The sequence below is a fragment of the Stenella coeruleoalba genome, assembly GCF_951394435.1.
Source record: "Stenella coeruleoalba genome assembly, chromosome: 16".
In the NCBI taxonomy this organism is placed as follows: Eukaryota; Metazoa; Chordata; class Mammalia; order Artiodactyla; family Delphinidae; genus Stenella; species Stenella coeruleoalba.
This window is the reverse complement of record NC_137162.1, coordinates 49,334,083-49,348,801: the sequence shown is the minus strand read 5'-3', so window position 1 is coordinate 49,348,801 and position 14,719 is coordinate 49,334,083. Positions and strand designations below refer to the sequence as shown.

Sequence of the window (14,719 nt, the reverse complement as noted above, 5' to 3'; positions counted from 1 at the left end):
AGGCTACTTCCATGGCCCCATTTTTATAGAGAAGGATATTGAGGCACAGAGAGGTGACATATCTTGCCAAGGTCATTTTGTGGTTGGCAAGGACGGCATTCCGCAGGGAAGAGGAAGAGCCTTCCTGAGACTAGAACCATGGTTGGAAGTCTTGTCTAGGGTGAGTGTATGAGAAGCTAAAACGTGGCAAGTGAGGCTGTAGACGGTGGGTGAGGAGGAGGATGTGAGTTGAAGTGAATGAAACAGGCAGAGCCAAGAATGTGGGCTCTGAGAAGGTATGAGGGGAGCCTGGCGTTAATCCTGCTCACAGAGGTGGGGCAACGCCCCCTGCCCCCGTATTCCCCAGGTCGGTGTCTGGATGGCAGTTCTCCTTTGTTGTAGTATTTCATGGACTCTTTCTATAATCCAGGGGTCTGGACAGGGAGCCCGTGGTAGCTGGCAGCCCCCGGGCTTCTCACACCGAAGCTTTTTTATTTGTGGAGGCCGGACACTTTTGGCCTGGTCCATGGTCATCTGTTCAGGTGACAACACCCTCGGTGGCCTCTCTGAGCCCTCTGGGTGTGCACAGTTCAAGACAGTGGTTCTTGATGGTCAGGAGAAGCTCATGGCCAACTGGCCACTTGAGCAGACTCTGCCCTGGACCTGAATTGCAGGCCAGCTGTGACCACAGGCTGAAGCTGAGCTCAGTTAACAATCATGGGCTGTGACTGTGGAGAGGGAGGGAGACAGCCCAGAGGGGGTTCCCTGCCCTGTCAGCACCTAGGGGCCAGCGTAGTGTGGCATCTCGCCGGCTGGGTACAGCCTGGCTCTGTGCAAAGAATCTGCACCAATCCCAGCTGGGTGTCCTCGGACAAGTGACTCGCCCCTACTAAGCCTGGCTTCCTCATCATTGCAGGATTGACCCATGATTACCGTGAGTGAGCAGATCCTTTGTATCTCCGTGGCTTCCCCTGAGCAAGCACAGTGGCCGGCACAACTTGAGCCATCAAGGGATATTTGTTGCATCGATAATGTACGAATGTATGAACGGAATCATGAACACTAACCTGAACTAAAGTGGCTGTGGTGAGATAATGTCGGCTAAGTGGCCAGGGCACAGGTCAGCACAAAAGACTTAGAATTCAGCTTGGTCATTGGGATAAAGGCATGATTTACACAGGCATTTGGGGTCGCACTTGGTATGCCACAGGTCTGTTCTGTGGCACATGCCATGATTAATTGGGCAGCTGCAGGGTCCCACTACATCCAAGTGGCTCTGGACGTGTTAGGGAAGCTGCATGTCTGTACGTCCACTGGCTCATGCTGAGTGGCCGTTACGTACGTGTCTACTGGCAGTTCCGAGTAGGCTGGGCCTCCTGGCAGTTACGGGAAGCCCAGGGCTAGGTATGCAGGACCTCAGGGCCTTCAAGAGGACTCGTGGTTGGGCTACTGGCTCACCATGGAGAAGCAGCAGAGTTTTTAATTTATTGCCACAGATTCTGCTCTGATGGACACCAGTCAAACCCAGACTCTGCCGTCACACTAGCCATGTTAGGAAACCTCTCAACTTTAGCTTTCGTATCACTAAAATCGGAGATCATAACAAAAGTGAGAAGGGCTGGGACCTGGGACCCTTTACCAGAGTGCTTGCACTTGTACCTGGACAAATGTCTGCTGCAGCAACAGAACACAAAGAAACTGTGACGGACTGAAGATAACTGCATGCATGTGCAGTCGGGGCCATTATGAAGAGTAAGATACAAAAGGGCCACAAACCAACTGCTGCTTCTAAGTTTCAGGGAGCAAAAGCAGGGTACTGCACACGATCCCTGCACACAGCACCCCCACGGGGGTGGGCAGACCACCTAAGCCAGCCCTCCAGCCAGACCCAGCCATCCGCCCCCACCCTTACCCCATTTAAGGTACAAGCTTGCCCCCCTCCCCACCCTTGGGGAGTGAGCAAGGGACCTTTGTCTTGTTTTTGCTCCCTCCTGCTATAGCACGAGTCCCAGTAAAGCCTTGCCTGAATTCCTTGTCTGGCCTCTTATCAACTTCTGTTGATTCAAGAGTCCAAGGACCCAGGTCGGTAACAAAAGCACCTACCTCACAGAATTATCACAAGCAGATGAAAAGCGGGAGAACACATGGGACCACTCAGCTCAAGAGCTAGCAAGCAAGAAGAGCTCCAGAAAGCTGGTCAGTATAGCACCACCCTCTGGCGCCATACTGACCAGCAGCCCTAGCCATCCAATGTTTACACAAGCTGCCTTTTACTGAGGACACAGTAAGGACTGACCATTTTACATTGTTTTAATCCTCACAATAGCCTGCAAAGTAGCTCTTATGTTTACAGATGGAAGACCTGAGGCTCAGAATCTAGATGGCTTGCCACCAGTTGCAATTAGCAAGTGGCGTAGCTGCTCTTCAGGGCTGGGTCACGCTGACCCGGGAGGCCATGCTCTCTCCAGAACACCAAGCTGCTAAGTGCAGTCAGCCTCCTCTCTGAGAGTCACCTCCAGCCTAGGGGATGGTGAGACTCCAACAGGAGCGGGGCCAGAGGGCCGGATTCCCACTCTTGCGCTCATTAACTGCAGGAGGCTTCATTTTGCTGACGCTTCCCTTCTTCCTGCTCCTTGTAATTGTATGCATGTTTATGCCCAATATTATTCCAGGAAGACTGTAAGGCAATTTACAGGAAAACACAGAATAAAATAAAAACAAACAAGCCAATCCAAAAGAAAATTTAAATATGTAAGCAACAGAGGGAAGATAAAACAAGTCACGGGCACAAAATGACTCCTGGAACGAGGCTAAACTAATGCACACCATAATAATATCTACTCCTGCTTATGAGTAAGCCAGAATGATAATAGCCACTTCCTGAAGCCAGTTGTTCTATTTTCCAGACAGATATAATTGCAGGTGCTTTCCTTTAGTCAATAGTCGTGGAGGCTGCCACATAGTAGGTGCTCTATAAATGGCTATTAAGTTGCTAAACATTTGCTGAATGCCTACTCTGCATGCCATGGTCCATAAAAGGGCTTTGGCACTCAACCGCAGTCCCCCCCCCCCCCACGTACGTTGTAGCCTAAAGACCCAGTCCTCTGCCAAAACAAGGGAACATATCTGTATTCAAGGAAATAACTTGAGTCCCTGGGACTCAGGGAAGGAAGGCTACAGCAGTTCCAGATAAGACTGGAATCTGCTATTTACATAGGATTCTTTTTCTGTCAACGGCATGGGGCATTGCTTCCTGGACCTGCCCCCTTCCTCCTCTCAGGCATGACCCAGTTAGGGGCAGCCCCCAGTTCTGCATGCGTCATATAATGGAGCCTCTTAAAGAACCGTTGGCGGCAGAAAGTTGGAAACCTGAAGCCTTGAGTGTTCCCCCCAAGTAGGTACCCACGTGTCCAGGCAGGGGAGGTGGGGACGCTTCCAGCCCAGGAAAGGCTAAAACATAGACACCAATGACAATACTTCAGGAGGCCAGCACAGCCTACCAAGGACATTCACTTACAGTCCTAGAGCATGTGGCCTTCTGATGAAAGCAAAGGGTAATTAATCACTTCCTGCCAGAATGACACAGAAACTGGACTAGCCACTTTCAATCATGTTTGTTGAAAGATCCAGCCAAGAACCAGGCTCTCTCCTCTCTCCAGTTCGTCAGTGTTCACTTCAGCAGACTTTCAGGGGATCTCGGAGCAGTTGGAGTGCACGGGGACCCTAAGCTTTCCACACTGGGGACCCTGTGCTTCTGTGAGCACTGCGTTGGGGCACATTAGCTGTCTTGGTGGTGCTGATGCTGCTGCGTTGGTACCACAAGCTCCCTTACCATCTGTTACCAACCTGTGAGAGACGTGCTCACAGGCTGATGGCCTGGGGAATGCCCTGAGCATCCTGTCTCAGAAAACCAAGTAGGGTAAACCTCAAGAACACCACTGTCTTATATACCCTGGAGAGAAGCCATCTCTTCTTCATGCCTTTAATCCGAGCAATTGATAAATCACTACTCCTCCTTCTCTTGTGTCATCCATCTCTGCTCCAGGGAGCAAAGGGAGGCATGGACTGTATACTTGATTAAATTCTACAGAAAACCCCAAAGCCTCATTGAACTTAATTAGTTCTACCCCTTTTCCCAGTTTTGCAAACAAGCTACTGAATGAATGGGCTGCAGGCCCTCCTCCTAGGCCTCTCCCTGATGGGGTTTAGGCTCAGGTGCTCGTGATCAGAAGAGCCCAATCAACATCTGGGAGGTGGGAGGAGGGAGGTGGGAGGTCTCAGAGATCCGATAGCAACATGGGCACAGCACTGGGGCTCAGGGGACCTGCCTTCTCCTCTCAACTCTGCCAGTAGCTGGCTGAGCTGCCCTCAGCGCACATTACCCTCTCTGAGCTTCAGGATGTGAAACGAATGATCTTTAACAATTCTCACCCCTCCAAGTGGATGCTCCTCAGTGCTGGAAAACATGTGTTCATCAGGTAACAGGGCGCTGCCCCTAAGCCTCAGCGCCATGCCGGCCTTTTCACCTGGCCGCTTCTGCCACAGTTTGGATTCTGGTGGACCAAGGCAGAGCTCTAGTTCTGCTCCTTCACCCACCAGGATGTCACCCCACGGACATGTGTGAGTGGTGGGCTTAGACATCACTGGGGACACGAGCTCCTGTTAGCAGGCTGGCTGCTGGGAAAAGGCCACTGAGCTCACCCATGCTGTTCACCTCCATCCTCTCTGTGAGGCCAGGTAACCTGGTCAAGGGCTAAGGTAAGTTCCTGTGGGGAAGCGAGAAATGGGGGTGGGATGATGAGAGATTATCTTCGTCAAGGAGGCCAACCAGGTGTCCAGACTGAGCACTTGGAAACTCAGTCATGCCCAGGAGTCCAGAGAAGATCAAGTTCAAAGGATGGACGTGCACCAGAAAATCACCTGGGAAGCTAAAGAGGCCAATGCAAACTAGACATTTCTAGACTAGAAACTAGACTAGAAATATTCATTTCTGGTGGACAGGGTCCACGTGTCTTTGCTTAGGCCAGAACACTCCTGTCTACACAGTGTTTCCCCCCACTCTCCCCCAACACGCCCCATTGCTAGTATCAATTACCAGGAGCTGATCCGGAAAAGATGGGGAGGTGGGCAGTGAGGGCCAGGTCTCTGTCCTGCCCCAGCGGACAGCATCTGCTCCCTCAGCCCCTGTGCAGGTGAATATGGAGTCAATCTGCTTCTCTGGCCCCAGTTTTTCACATCTCCACACTGACTCTTTCCACCCTGCATTTATCTTAAGAAGTTATTATTGGGCCCTTCCCAGATCCAGTTAATCTTTCATTTAATTTTAAATTACTAGGCCCATCTGGCTAACTCCTACTCTACCTTCAGGCCTCAAGTGCCACCTCCTCTGGGAAGTCCTCCCTGGTCTTCTGGGTCTGGTCAGATGCCCTTCTTTGAACTCCTCCACCCCCAGAATATCCTCTCTGTCTCACTGACTGCCCTGTGCTGACATCGCCTACTCACATCACAGCTCCCACTGAGACTATGCAGCTTCATGGGAAGGTTACACATACTTCCTCTTTTTTACCCCAGGACCTGGCACAGGACTAGTTGGGGACAGGGGTGGAGAGCAGCATGTACTGGTACATAGTCGGCACTGAGGAAAACGTGATGAATAAACAAGTTTGTGTAGGCTCTCATCTCCCGAAGGCTGGTTAAACCCCAACTGGAGCATGGGGGCTGCCAGCGTGTTCTGACTGACCGAGCCTACCTCTGAGAGAAGAGGTCCCTGTAGGGGCTGCCGTGCTGCAGGGCGATCCCATAGCCCTTGCTGCTAACGCTGTTGCCAGTGACAGTCACGGAGCAGTCGTCATCTGTCAGGGCTGCGTACTCCACCACGGCCACATCCCACAGAAAGGCGTAGTTCCCCTTCTTTGCCTGAAACACCAAAATCACCATGAAGTCAGGCAGACCTGGCCTCCCGTATTATTTTCGAGCAGTGAGGCCTCTCAGTGGTGGGATTTGAGGGACCCTTCTAAATGGTCCTCCTGCCCAACGAGCCGGCACAGCACACTCTCCTATTTTCTGGTCTGCAGGTTCCACCCCTGGTTGATGCCACTCACTGTGGTTAGACATAGAAGGATGTGATGATGCATGCAGGAGGCCCCAGTGCTGCGCATCTCACAGAGAGGTGGGCAAGATGAGCTGTACGTGGCCTCTGAGCTAGCTTCCTGGTCACAGTGCCATGGACCTGTTTCTCAGAGTAGTGAGCTCACCTTGGAGAGTGCAGAAAGTCTGACCTCAGGGAATTGAGATATTCTGACCGGAGATTTAGGGGGATGCATGATAGTATCCATTTAATATTTCTACTTAGAACTTGACTGAGCCCTGCTTAAGGCGAACAGGGGAGACGGCCCTAGGATCAGTGCCCCCGAGTGGCTGTGACTTAATATCTAAGTCATGAACTTGCTATGCCTGGGGAAGAAGCCATTAAGGACAGGGTGCTGACTGTTATGGTGCCAAGCCAGGATTCTGCCGCTTCCCTTTCACTGCCCACACAAAAGTGTGCACACACAAACACACACGCACATACATAAGCATACACACATTTATATGCACACAGATATATATGCATACATGTGCATAAACACACGCACATGCATCTACATGGAGGAGGCTTCTGGTGTCAGTGTCTCTATATCCATGCAATGGTGGCAAATTGTTCCATCCGAATTTGCCTGTGGCCACAGCTGAAGTCCCACTCCATCACACCCATCCACAGCAGACATTCAGTTCTATCCTGAGCCATAATCCTGACTTGGCCTGGAGTTTAGGCACTCACAAGTAATGTGAGCTGCTTTTATTTTTGGAAGAAGATGCAAACTAGACACTGTCACTTGGCCAGCTTAAAATAGAGCATGATGTTCTTAATGCAGCCAAGAGCCTGGTTTTAATTCTCTAGCGAACATACAGACACCTCATGCTTTCTTCTCTCCTACCACAGCTCACACTAGATGCTGGAGGACCCCAGCCTGGGGCAGTGGCAGGGCTGAAACATCACAGGTAACAACAGGCCAAGCTGGCAAGCTACAAGCTTTGTGGCACTGTCAGCAGGGGTGTTATTCCCTTCTCCTGCCTTTATTCAGTTGTCTTTGTGTCCACTGAGAATCTCCGGAGAATGCCATAGCTGCTTAGGTGAAGCTCATCACGATATTGCTTCTTTTGGGACCCTAGGTGCCCGTGGGCCAAGCTGGCTTATTTTCTCATCAGGAGTTTTCCATCCGAAGGCTTTGTGGGTGGAGCATGGCCTCCCCCTGCCAGGAATAGACTGCTCCTAGCCATTCACACAATTTTACCCGACGATCTTGTAAGAAATGACATAGACCATACCACCCATTGATATTCACCTCGGGAACAATCCAAATATTACCTCAGAGCCTCTTTCCTTGCCCAAGTCAATTTCAGGAGTCCCTAAAGGGCTTTGACCCAGGTTGCAAAATTACACTCATCTCTCTCCCTCCACATGGGAGCATAACAGTTTTGAAATTTTCTCCTGCTGGCAAACACGTTTTCTCATGAAAAGATATAAATTTTCCACCTCTTAGTAACCGAGTTTCTCAGCAAAATGTTGACTTATGACCTAATATTTGGCTTCTGTCCGACTCTGGAGCATTTCATACCCGTGCTTGTAATTCAACATGACAATCAGACATTGTTATTTGCACAATTTCAAAAGGGCATGTCATGTTGAAGAAAGAATTAAGATCAAGTTCGTTCCTACGTTTCAAGTGATGTTCCAAGAAGGAGAAAGAAATAAGCTGGCCTGCCTCAAGTGGAAACCGGCTCTGACAAAAGCCTGGCATGGCCACTGAACGGGGCACTTGGATCCGTCAAGCCACAGGCATCTGTGGCTCCAGCTTGGGCTAAGTGACAGGTGAGCACAGATCCATGAAGGAAGCTGCATTTATAGTCCCGCTGCCTAAGCTGAGAAGGCAGAAACCATATGGAAGGCATGCTGGCGATGTCTCAGGTGCAAATCCCTGCTAACCAGGAAGGCAGTCAGGAAAAGAGGAGAAAATAGAAGTTCTCCTTCTTGAGCTGCTGAATGACCCCAGACACTCAGTCTCCCTATTTGTAAACAGGGACTACATTGACTACCATAGTTCTTATGTCTGCTTCAAGAAGCACATGGCTGGTCCCTAATCTACCTAACGATGCCAGAACAGGGAAGACCTGGAGAGGCTGGCTGATGCGCCACCTCTTACATGTGGGCTAACTCAGAAACTGCAGCTGCAATGGAGCTCTAGCCTTATAAAATACTTCCCATCCCCAACAACCCTTCCTCATTTCCTCAGCATCCCACGGCTTCCTGGGTCCTCTTCTCTTAGCCTCATGCTGAGTAAAATGCACCACCCTGGGCTTCCCAAGTTCATCAGTTTCCAGCACAACTTCCTGGACCTTACAGGTGTCTCCCCAATCTTCCTGGTATGTCGCAGTCCCTGTATGAGACAGAAAGCTTCTTAGGTAGGACCATATTCTCAGGAACACTTCGGATGCCAGTATCAGAAGCCCAAACATGCCATCCACCATGGCTATACCCCCTCTATAGAGACCCTCTTCTTGATCCAGGCAGAATGAACGCCCCATAACCTCCCCACAGTTATAACTCTTCCTTATGGGATCAGAACCGATTTTCCATGCAGCCTCTAATAGTTATGTGTCCACCTTCTTATTCTGTGCTGCTTATCCAAAAGTTCTGGCTTCTCCATATGTGGGGGATGCCAGATACATCAAAAATCTGCCTCCAAGAGATCCAAGAATTTCCTCTCTTTCTCTCCCCTCCTGTCATAGGCTCATCCTCTGCCTTTCTTGAGTCTGAGCATCTCTCCCATTCTGCTCTTGGTTCAGCCTCTTGCCTCGTCTCTACTTCCATTGAGAAGGCATCTCTACGCCTCTCCCTCTACCCTCCACCCCCTCAACTCTGTGCCAGAGATCTCGCACACTTTGGGACATCTGTCATTTCCTATTTATATTAACTACTTCTTTTTGCTGAGGATTGTTTTCCAGTCTCTTGGGAAGACAGACTATTGGCAGGAATCTAGCCTCTTCTCAACTGTGTGCCACTGGCTGCTCCTCACAGAGAAAGAAGGGTGAACCAGACACCTTCCTGCAGGAAACTGGGAACGCTTTGGCTAAATGGCACAACAGAGCTCTAGGGTGGCTACTTTGCCAGCGTTCATACCAACTCATCCTTTCTTATGTCTCCCAGTTCTGTCCTTTCGCTACTTCGCAGGGGGCTGAGGGGAGTTAAGGAGGATGTTATGTGAGATCAGAAGCAATAGGCAGTGAGCTGTTTACAAATAGATTATTGACGTTTATTTCATAAAGTCTAAAAGATGAAAGCGGTACCATAGATTTGTGTTCTGCGTTAAAACAAAACAAGAACAAATACTGGACTTCACCTCTTTAATGAGTTATATTACCTTGATCTGGCTGGCCCATTTATAATATTAAATGTATTCCTAACTTCTAATCATTGACTTATTATGCATCAATGCCTTGGAATGCGGCTGTTGGAAAGTTAGGCTGGAGACAAGGCTGGTAGATTCAGCCAAGCCTTCCCCAAGCCTTTGGCTCTATGCAGAAGGCTCTATGCAGAAGGTGGGCACAGCGACCCAGGGAGCCCTTCAGAGCTGGCTCTGGAGTCCCGGGACACCAGCCCAAGATACTTCCAGGAGCTATGAAGGCATCTTTAGCTCATCTAAGACAGTGGAGGTTTGACAGTTAACACAGTCTAGGAATATAATTTCCTACTTCCACAGTTTGTTTTTAATTGGTCATATCCAGTGTTAGTGAGGTTGTGACAAAGTGGGTGTGATCCTTCGCGGCCACAGGCATCACAGAATGACACAACATTTCGGAAAGTAACGCAGCATCCATGACATGAACGTCTAAAACTGCTCCTACCCTTTGCCCTAGCAAATTAAGAATTTAACCTAAAAAGTAAACCAAACGTATCTATGTATCTTAATGACGTGACAGGCATTTTAAATCTAATGTTGACTATAAAGTAAGCATGGGACAGTTTAAATATTTAATTTAGGGACATAATTTAATAAATTATGGTTCACTAATACGATATGGTTTTATGCAACTGATAGTAATTATAAAGACTATGCAGAAACATAGAAATGTATATATACATATTATATATATATACACACATAGAAATATATACATATTATATATGTAAATTAGTAGAAAACAATGGGATGGATACACTATTATTACTGTTCTGTATATATGTGAAATGTAATACGCCAAAAGATGAACAGGAATATTACATAATGGAGTGGGATTAGTGGTGATTCTTAGGACAAATTGATTAAAATATTTTCTTTCATCTTGTTACACAATCTATGCTATCACACACTACATAGGTACCAGATCCGATCTCTGTACCAGATTCAATCTCCGTTGCCTTGTGTGCTCTTGGCTCCTAAAGGCGCTTTTGCCCATCAACAGAGCACAAAGGTCTGTCAGAGCTCTCCGGTTTCCCAGGGCACTGGCTCCCTGACACTATTCAAACACCTGGGAAAGTCTCCCTTACATCCCTGGCCTGCATCTAAACATGTGGCTTCATTTCACTCTCTCCTTTTCCTTAAAAAAAAAAAAAAAAAAAAAAAAAAAAAAAAAAAAAGAAAGAAAAGGCATTTGGTTCACACATAAAAGAAGAGATGTGAGGACCTTGGGGAAAGGAGAAAAGAACAGCTTTGACATCACATAAAATGTCACAGAAAATGTCCAGTTGGCACCTCAGGATGCCAGGACAGCAGCAGGTAGACAGACCACTCCTAGTTTGTCTCCCAGGAAGCATCTTAGCAAACAGAATCCAAGCCCATCCCTGAAGTCCACTTCCTCCCAAGTCCACCCACATGCTGATGCACTGCTACAAATGGAAAGGGATTGAGACCACGGGGCTGTCTGACCCCAGTGCTTAGAGCAGCCTCCCTAACATTTGGGGAAACATGATTAGCCTACTTTGCTAGAGGAAGGCTGGGCACCATAAACAGTCACAAGTGAGCTGGGATATTGGATGGCTCATCGCCGTTGCTCCACACTGGTAATAAAATGAGATTGCATTGCCCTTCATTGCACCACTAACATGGCCCTTCCCAGAACTCACTTGGAGCACAAACTTTCCAAGACAACAGCCTTGGAGGCAAGAACTTCATAATGCTGTTCTACTCCATCCTAACTGATTTTGGAAAGGGACAAGCAACCACTCTATACCCCCAAACAAGAATGCAGGTACTACAAACATCAAACACAAATACTATCAGAAAAGAAGTGCTAAAGGAAATCAGGTGTCTGCATTGCCAGGTACAGGGTAGGTGTGAAGTACCTCCTGGATGCTGGGTTGTCAGATACATGATTCCTTTTCTATCCATGGTATAATTCTGAGGGGCTGAACATTAACCCCATTTTACAGATGAAGAAACTGAGACTCAGAAAAATAAAGTGACTTGTCCCAAATAAACCCAGATGGTGAGTAGTGGAGCCAGGTCAACCTGGAGAAAGACAGTCATTGCCATTCCCACGGGTTCTATCACCAACAGCATTCCCCTGGGAAGTGCTCAGAGGGTAGGGGCACCATAGCAGTTTCCCCAGCCCTCCCTTCGTGAGTCCAAGCATGGCAGAGGGGAGAGCACAGGTTTCTTTGGCTCCAGTGACTGTCATCCTCCAGCTTTACAGAGGTGGTTCGTGGAACAGCTGAAATGTGGGGAGAGGGAAGACACAGGGGCCTGCACTGTCTGTGGATGGGGATGTTAGGGTATCAGGGACACCTTGGAAACCTGATGCAGCCTCATGGGCATTAACCATCCAGTGACACGCTCATTGTCTCTCCTTGCATCCACCCTTCACCCCAACAAAGCAGAGCTCAGCATCCCAAATCTTAGCTCCTACGCTCATGTTCACAAAATCGCCACACATCACCACAGGCATCCTGAATCCTGGCTACAGTGATACATTATCATGCGCTACGCCAAATCAAAAGATGCAACAGTAAGACCCAGACTATCTATGGAGAAAAGAACAATTCTACGGTCTGCTGGCAGGAGTGTGTGCTGGAACGATATTTCTGGAACGGTAATTTGGTGGGGAGAATCAAATGCTTTTAAAATGTGCGTATGTAGCAGTTCTACCCTTAGGAATTCATTCTAAGGAATTATTCCCTTTCAGAGAAGATGTTTGTACAAAGATTCTCAGGGCAATATTGTTTAAACTAGCAAGAATTGGAAACCATCTAAATGCTTGACAATTGAGAATCAGCTAGGTAAATGATGTATTAGATGATGGAATATTATGTTACCGCTACTATGGTGTTTTAAAAGAGCATTCCCTGCTAAGGGAAACAACTGTCCGTGATGAAGAGGAGCCAGCCTGGGTTCTGGACTCCAACCGTACAGATACGAATCCCAACTCCACTGCTTGCTGGCTGTGTAAGTGCCGACAAGATGCTTAACATCTCTGAACCTCAGTTCCCCTGGATGTAAAATGGTCCATACTTCAGAGAGTTCTGATGACGATTAAATCCCTCAGTAAACGTAACATGCTTAGGGTTTTGCCTGGCATGTGGTGAGCACTAAATAAATGACAACCAGTATTATATCGTTTAGTGAAAAAGAACCTGTTACAAGAGAGTATTTACATTGTGATATCTTTTTAAAATTATTATGCAAGAACTTTATGAAGAATCAAAACCAAGTACCAAATACTATCTTTGGGTGATGCCATCATGGGTGACTCCTGCTGGTTTCTTTCAGTCTCCTGTGTCCCCATGTTTTCTGCAACTCAGCAAGCATTTCTTCTGTGACTGCAGCTGCCCAAGAGGGTAGTTTCAGTGATTCAGCCTCCTTCACAGAGCACAGGGTAGTGAAAAGAGCAGGATTCTGAATGAAGACAGACACACTGCCACATTCCAGCTCTCTGGTGAACCTATAGACTTGGGGCTTGAAATGAACCTATATAGACTTGGGGCTTGAGGATGAAATTACAGGACACAATGCACTGTGCCTGGCACACAGTGAGGACCCAACACAAGTTCCTTCTTCTCTGTCTGGCATTCCCCAGCTCAATTCAGAAGATCAATACCTCAGCTGTCATTGAAACAACTTTCCTCCCACCCACTCCCCTCTTGCCAACCATTCCTCCACCTTGACCAAGTCAGCAACATGCTGTGTGTGTGGGGCATTTGTGTGTGAGTGTGTGTACGCGTGTGCCCATGAGGATGTGTGTGCATGAATGTATGCATGTGTGGAAGTGTGTGTGTGTGCACGTGTAAGTGTGAGTGTGCCACCACATACCCCAGGGAAGCAGAAGAGAGGTGAACTGAGGTATGAAGCACCTGGAGACCACACGAGGTTCAGGAAAAGGAGACCTTCAGCTGGAAAGAAGGAGCCTGCCTATATCTCTTCGGTCCCTCAGAACAGTAGAAAGAGACCTCCAAAATGATGTGAAAATGTAAGGCAGACAATCAACAGGACCCTCGGAAGTGTTCACATGGCCTCCTCAGGAGGCTGTAAGGAAACCTGCCAAGCGAGGATCGAAAGAGAATGACCCTTCACCTGGATCAGCCCCTGGACCAGCACAAGCAAGCAAAGCCAGGGGGGCTCAGTGGGAGGGGGGACGGCAGCTGGGCTCTCCCACGGTTAGTGCAACAGCTGCTTTCCTGAAGCGTCCACAGGGTACAAAAACATCTGGTAGGGGGATGTCGTGTGTGTGTGTGTGTGTGTGTGTGTGTGTGTGGTCACGAGCACAGGCCTGAGCCCTGAAGTTTTGTCATGGTCGTTGGTCACAGGGAGGTCGCCCATTACCTGGGCAAGAGGACAGAGATGATAGAGACACCCCAAGGCTACAGCAGCAGAGAACAGTTCCTGACGGCCAGGCAGTAGGTCTGCAAAACTATTTCTGCAAGTGATTACCTGCCCTATATCCTGGTACTCCTGTGTCCCAGAGGAACAGAGTCAACAGTGAGAAGCAGAGCAAGTGGTGTAGAGTGGCAATTAGTGTTCAGGCCACCAATGCCATTACCTTCTCTTTGATTCCTTAATTTCCTTTACAGAATGTTCAACTTCATTTCATAGAAAGTATGGCATGGTATGTGGGTGAGAGCAAGGGCCTGGAGACGGGGAGACCAGGTCTTCCCCTAGTGTCCTTAGCCAGCCACCTGAACCCTCTGAGCCTGAGTAACCTTTTCTAGAAGACAGGAGTATTGAGCCCCGCCCACCGCTTAGGCTTATCACAGGAAGAGACAACACAGAAAGTGTCTGATGCATTGAAGGAACTCAAACAATAAGATACTATCCTTATGATCATGATAAACATCACCAGCATCATCCTTATAGCTTTAAGTTCAGATCCTAATTGAAATGCAGTTGCCTTGGGGTAAATAACACTTGAAATTGTCCTCAGTCATCCAGCCTGGTAATTTAGAAAGTCTGTTAGACGGGGTCACAGTCTTGGCCCAGTTACCGACTCACTACTGATTAGTAAAAATGGAAGATGAGCGCAGACAGTTCTTAAGATCTTCTCCAGCTTTAACATCCTCCAAGTTTATAATATAGACCAGTTGTTCTCAAAGAATGTTCCCTAGACCAGCAGCCTCAGCATCACTGGAGAAATATAAATTCTCAGGCTCTATTCCAGACCCAGTGAAAAGAAGACCCTGGGAGTGGAGCCCAGCAATCTGTCTTAATAA

At 48.3% G+C, this 14,719-nt stretch overlaps 1 protein-coding gene across 3 annotated transcripts in view; it reads right to left on the bottom strand.

Moving 5' to 3' along the window:
* GRID1 (glutamate ionotropic receptor delta type subunit 1) overlaps positions 1 to 14,719 on the bottom strand; it is a 663,206-nt gene that overhangs the window by 20,730 nt on the left and 627,757 nt on the right. For all 3 annotated transcript variants that reach the window (XM_079899987.1, XM_079899988.1, XM_079899989.1), the window contains exon 14: positions 5,729 to 5,895. In XM_079899987.1, coding sequence (XP_079756113.1) covers positions 5,729 to 5,895 — 167 coding nt within the window. The remainder of the gene's footprint in view (positions 1 to 5,728; positions 5,896 to 14,719) is intronic.